This window comes from Sinocyclocheilus anshuiensis, unplaced genomic scaffold (genome assembly GCF_001515605.1).
Source record: "Sinocyclocheilus anshuiensis isolate Anshui unplaced genomic scaffold, SAMN03320099.WGS_v1.1 scaffold1224, whole genome shotgun sequence".
Taxonomy (NCBI): domain Eukaryota; kingdom Metazoa; phylum Chordata; class Actinopteri; order Cypriniformes; family Cyprinidae; genus Sinocyclocheilus; species Sinocyclocheilus anshuiensis.
The window spans coordinates 570,129-576,427 of NW_015544204.1; the positions used below are offsets into that span (position 1 = coordinate 570,129).

At 37.3% G+C, this 6,299-nt stretch overlaps 1 protein-coding gene across 6 annotated transcripts in view; it reads left to right on the forward strand.

The window, feature by feature from the left end:
- Positions 1–6,299, forward strand: part of usp54a (ubiquitin specific peptidase 54a) — a 74,997-nt gene that overhangs the window by 50,727 nt on the left and 17,971 nt on the right. For all 6 annotated transcript variants that reach the window (XM_016497448.1, XM_016497454.1, XM_016497450.1 and 3 more), the window contains 4 exons: positions 874–987; positions 1,435–1,517; positions 4,076–4,181; positions 5,470–5,616. In XM_016497448.1, the coding sequence (XP_016352934.1) occupies positions 874–987; positions 1,435–1,517; positions 4,076–4,181; positions 5,470–5,616 (450 nt within the window). The remainder of the gene's footprint in view (positions 1–873; positions 988–1,434; positions 1,518–4,075; positions 4,182–5,469; positions 5,617–6,299) is intronic.

A 6,299-nucleotide genomic window follows, 5' to 3' on the forward strand; every position in this document is an offset into this window, starting at 1 on the left:
TTTCGACTTTGACACGTGCAGTGCTCATGTTTATTCAACGAAGTCAAAGCCTTGTGTAAAATCTATTTGTGGCGGTCAGTTTTGATTTTGATATTGCCACCACAAATAAATCAATGTATGGGAAACACTGAAAAGTCTAATAATATCTAAATATTAAAAATTAAAATGAGACTTACCTGCTTGAACTCTTTCATTTGATCTGGGTGTCTGTCTTTAAAGTGTTTTGTTAGTTTGGTGTGTTTTCTCCTTTTGATGTCGCCACGTCTCAGTGCTTTTATGAAGAGAGCGCATCTGCGCACCTTTCGGATAGCGCATCAAGAACCGGGTTGACCGGGTACTCGGTACCACCGGTACTTACAAAATCCTGGTACCGTAACGTTTTCATTAAAAAAACCTGGTACCGTAACGTTTTCATTTTTTTAGTACCGACTTGGTACCAAAATACCGGGTCTTTTGACAACACTAGCTCCCTGTCTCTGCCTCTCTTGACTGCTGGTTTAGCAACATCATACAATGTGCTGACCAGTAAGAACTGCAACCACAAACTGCAAATGTTCATTTTTTTCCCCCCTTAACCACTATTGTTGTCGGGTCATTATGCAAGACTGGAGACACTGGTAAAGGGCAGTTGCTTAGCGAACTTTCAACATCTCCCTACAGAACACAAACCTCCCCCAAACCAACATCCTCAGCCATATCCTTCAGCCAAAAGGGCTGAGCATGCTGTTATTCACAGATTCAGTACACACCCACTGGACAGCGAGAATCAATTAACATGAGACATGCAGGACAGACGCATGCCATTTCTTTTAAGTGGGATTTGGATTCAAGCACACTGATTGGTAATAATTAAGCAATAAGTTTCTCTCACAGGAGAATATCCTCATGAGGATCCACTTTCACATCTCTGATGAGACTAAGGAGGACATCTGCACGGCCAAACACTGCATCCCTCACCAGAAGTTTGCCATGACACTCTTTGAGCAGGTGAAGCCTCTTTATTAACAAGTAGCAATCTTTTTGAAGACAATATGAAACCCATTCGCAATGCATTTAACTTCCATAATGGGACATATTTCTGAATGACACATATTTGTTGGTAGAAAATTGAAAATGGTAAATTATACATCAGAATTTGATTGGATCATGGTCTGACCTGTCTACATTGCACATGTCAGTAAATGTATTTTTAATATTTTTTGATAAATAATCATTGATCATTTCTCTTTCATAATAACATGCATTGATGTATCATATGATGTATCTTGCTCACTTAGAAATACCTCTTTGTAAGTGATACCTGCATCATGATATATGCATCAATTGTGTCAGAAGGTGTGGGAACCCTAATACACCTAGTTTTTAATATAAAATGTTTACCACTATGTCCATTTGAAAAGATTATGTAACAGTTTGTTTTTTGTTCTCATTTAGTGTGTGTGCAGCAACTGTGGAGCCTCCTCAGACCCCTTGCCCTTCATTCAGATGGTCCACTACATCTCCACCACCTCTCTGTGGTGAGTAAAATCATTCCTGCAGCACATACACACACACAAAAATGAGTGATGCTAAAGAATGAGGTCATTTTGAAAGCTGGGACCAAAAAGGGCCACACTGTGTACGGCACAGAAAACATCATGTCCTATACTCTTCTCCAGCTGAGCAAATGAGCTCTCTGCCACATCAAACACAGTGAAATCAATCAGAACAGAGAGAGATTCCCTCAATGGCCAAGAGCACATGGCAACAGCCAGCTTAAATATTACTCTAGGTCTTCTGGACAGCAGTGCCACTGCTTTTAATCATGGATGGTGAGCAGCCAGATACAAAGCAGAGCCTCGCATTAGACAATCAAACGTTGTCAGCATCTGCTTTTAGAGCTGCGCAGTCGCAGTTTGCAGACACAGTCTGGATTACTGCATTCAGCCTGCCAGTGCAGCAGATACTTAACGTCGGGAACAAACAGTCATAAGCACAACAACGATGAAAGGACTGCATGAATATTCCAGCATGCAGCTCTGTGATTAAGGAGGATTTTTATGATAATAGCTGACATTGCAGTGGAGAAGCGCTTTCGTCTGCACAAGGACATTGACTCCCTGTGTCTTTGAACCAGATTACTGTCGTCCCACCCCAAATATTACAACCAATGGATTAAAAAATTTAAAATTATTTAGCTAAGCCATTTATCTCTGTTTCAAAACCTAGTGATCTCTAGGGCCGGGTTTTGACACAAATTTCCCAATTCGATTTGATGATCCTTCACAAGCTTGCGATTTGATTCAATTCCGATTTCGATTCGATTTGATTCAATGTCGATTATTTTGGATGTATATCAGGTACAGGACATGGCAAATTTTCTCAAGGAAAAAAAAAATCTCTCAACTAATGCTGTAAAATATATGAGAGTCAATAATATGGAAGGTTGAAATTTGCTGATTTGGATACAAACACAATATACTCCAGAAAGTTTTTGTAATATTAAAGTTTTAATACTAACTTTAACTTTAAATTGCATAATTATATTTCTACTCCAATGCGTTTTTTGAAATATAAACATTTAATGGTGGTTGTCAGAAAAACTTGACGGATTTATTCAAACATAAATTAAATATTGAAGAACAGTAAAAAAAAAAAAATGATAATGAAATGTTATATGGTCCATATTTAGCAAAATGCTCCTGTCTAGATTTAATTTTTCTAGCAGACTAATGAGTTCATGGTCATCGAATATGTTTTTTTCTGAGGTAAATGTGACATTATGCGACATTGTTTACAAGCTATTGTCTTTCCGCGTTTGAAACACTGATTGCACGATTACATGAGACAGGAGACGGATTTCGGTAAGTTTTAACATACCTTCGGATTATCATTTCATTTTCATATTTCATGCTGTAACTGCTATTAAAGCGGAGGAGACGATCAGTTCACAGCGATCTGTCACTCCACATTAAACGGCATTTAATATTTGAATATTGTAATAAAATGGACAGAATTTGAAATCTGAGACTTTGCTTCATATCAAAAGTAACAAATCACAAAGCTTATTGCAATTTATTGGATGGGAGGTGCGCTACAATGTTCCGTTCATTATCTGACAGGCTAGACTAATCGATTCTTGGGATTTATGAATCAATATCGTTTCATAAAAATTAGAATCGATTAAAATCGAGAAATCAATATTTTTCCCCAGCCCTAGTGATCTCCCTCACTACCTGCTGCCTATTGCCTACATGAAATGTTAAGTGCAGTCTACATAGGCAGGAAATTAGTTATGCAAATAGTGCTGGTTCAAATGAGTTACAATACATGCAACACAAAAGGAATTATTCAATGTTCTAATGAGAACAAATGTACTTAACACACAAGTTTTGACTATTTATTTTGCAGTATTGCATGAATTATATTTTTATACAGTTCAAATGCCTTTAAAACTGTTTATTAGCCTTAATGCAGGCTGTTTATTATTACCAATGAATGTGGCAACTTTGCCCACTAATATAAAATTCAACTGATGCTCAGTCAAAGATGTACGCATATCTGAATAACAGCTTCAAACTTGGCTCTCAACCAGGCAAAATTTCTGAAGTAGAAGATTTTAGACTTTTATAATATTATATTTGATGTTTATATTTTAATATCAGTGAGAATAACTATGTTTAAGATATTTTTTGTATACACACATTCTCACTCAGAGGAGCCTATCCAGGTAACATTGTGACATTGGCAAGGCTGTCTCCCTGAAATCTGCCTGAGCTGCGATGTTGCTTCAGGCACGCAGTGTTGCCGTGTCATTGAGGTGCAGTGACCTCTGCTGCAACAATAAGATCAAACCGGTCTGGATGGTGACCTCATGAATACAAAAAACACTGTACACAAACACACCTAAACACTTGAATCAAATGTTTAGGTTGGTGTCACAAATTCCATTTAAATTTTTACATTCATATAGTAATTATAGGCTGTTTACATGTTTACTTAATCAAAGCCAACAAATACAAACACTTCACCCATAAAAACAGATATGAGAGCTGCTTGTGCTATCTTAATGTGTGACGTGTTGGTTATGCTACAGTAACCAGGCAGTGCGGATGCTGGAATGCCGGGAGAAGGCCACCCCAGACATGTTCGGAGAGCTGCTGAGGAATGCCAGCGCTGTGGGAGACCTGCGCAACTGCCCGGTTAGCATTACCACACGCCACCACACCCAGCTCCATCAAATCAAGTGCTAAATAGGCATAATGAAGCCGGGGAGAGTGTGTGTGTGTGTGTGGATGTGGTGCTTGTCTGGGTTTGAATAGGATTGTGGCCATTAAGTAATCGTTGGGTCAAAACAGGATGCAATCATTGGAATGTTAAGTCTCGTGGCCCTGAGGAGGTCCAACTTCTTACGCAAAACACACACTTGTTTTCATGTCAGATCAGGTTTTCCTTGGATAAAGGATGACAGCTTATCACATTGCAAAAAATAATTTTCTTAATCAGTATTTTTGTCTTGTTTTCCAACAAAAATATCTAAACATCCTTGAAACAAGATATATTTACTTCAGTGGCAAAATGACATAAGATACACTAGTCAGTAGGATTTTTTTAAATGAAATTAATACTTCCTTTAAAAGTGAGAGTAAAAATTTTTAGTGTTACAAAAGATTTCGGTTTAAAACAAATGCTGTTTTTTTTTTTTTTTTACTTTCTGTTCATCAAAGAATCCTGAAAAAAGTATCATGGTTTCCACAAAAATATTAAACAGCACAACTGTTTTCAGCATTGAAAGGATCATGTGACACTGAAGACTGGAGTAATGGCTTCTGAAAATTTAGCTTTGACATCACAGGAATAAATGACATTTTAAAATATATGAAAGTACAAAACGGTTTCTAAATTGTAATAATATTTTTCACATTACTGTTTTTATTTTGATCAAATAAATGCAGCATTAGTAAGAGACTTCTGATATTCAAAGGGAAAACAAGTGTTTTTTAACCTATTGGCAAGTATTTATTTATTTATTTCATTTTAAGTGCAAACCCAACTAAACTAAATTTTGACTTCTCTGCTATTCATATAAGACATTCATGTAGTAATGAATCATTACATTATTAGATGATATTATACTTGGTCTGTTTGTTCACTAGTATTAATGGAAGTAAACATGTTTTGAGATTTGACACTACTGCAAGATTTTCGGTATGTATTGAACACATTTGAAAGTTGAAGAACAATGTGAGTAGATCTGAAACAGATTTGTTATCCTGACCCTCAGACATGCTTCACATGCAATATAAACACCCAAAATATGGTTGTTCATCTGTGATTTATGATCTGTGTTAGGGTGACTGTGTAAGTTTGGCCAGGGGGAATGGGAATTAATGGTAATGGCTAATGTAAATGTATATATGTGTGTGTTTAATTAAGCTCCAGTATGGAAAAAAGCCAATTTTTTTCCCTCTGCGTTTTTCTCATCTACAGGGCAACTGTGGAGAGAAGCTCCGTATTCGACGTGTCCTTATGAACTCCCCAGAGATCATCACCATTGGCCTGGTGTGGGACTCAGACCACTCTGACCTGGCAGAAGACGTCATTCATAGCCTGGGCACCATCCTGCGGCTCGGAGATGTAAGACATGCTCCCTGCCATAAGTTAAAATATCCCACAAACTACACTCAATTCTGCTGACATAAATCAGTTGATAGATGAACAAACCCACAGCTGAAAACAGAAGCTTTTGAATGTTATGGATGGTGATAAATGGAGTCTGCTCAAAACAGCAGTGCTGCAACTCTGAGACCACTGTGATGCACATGGGATTTACAGGCAGAACTTGTCAAACTTGTTGTGTCAATGACAAGGACTCACACATAAAAGAAACTGTCTGCCACTGATTTCAGGCTTACTTAGGACTAGTGTTGTCACGGTACCAACATTTCAGTATTCGGTACCAATACCAGTGAAAATCCACGGTTCTCGGTACCAATTTCGGTACCAAAGCAAAACACAAAAACATGCTAATTGAACAACATTTTTATTAATAACGTTAAACAAAAATTAAATGTACAAAACCAATGCCATTCTTTATACTTATTTAAAATTGTTTCAAGTTTCCCACAAGTAATAAAAGTATGAAAAAAGTAAACAAGTTTCACCGAAACGTTTAGTCATAGTTCTGCTGCCACTGAAAAACATCTGTAAACTGTTGTCTGTTTTAGGGTTTGCTGGTGTGTTTCAGGATCTTCCTCAGTCTGCAGCTGTAAAAGGAAAATATAATATACTTCAGTAAAGCAATGGGCTGAGTCTGACCA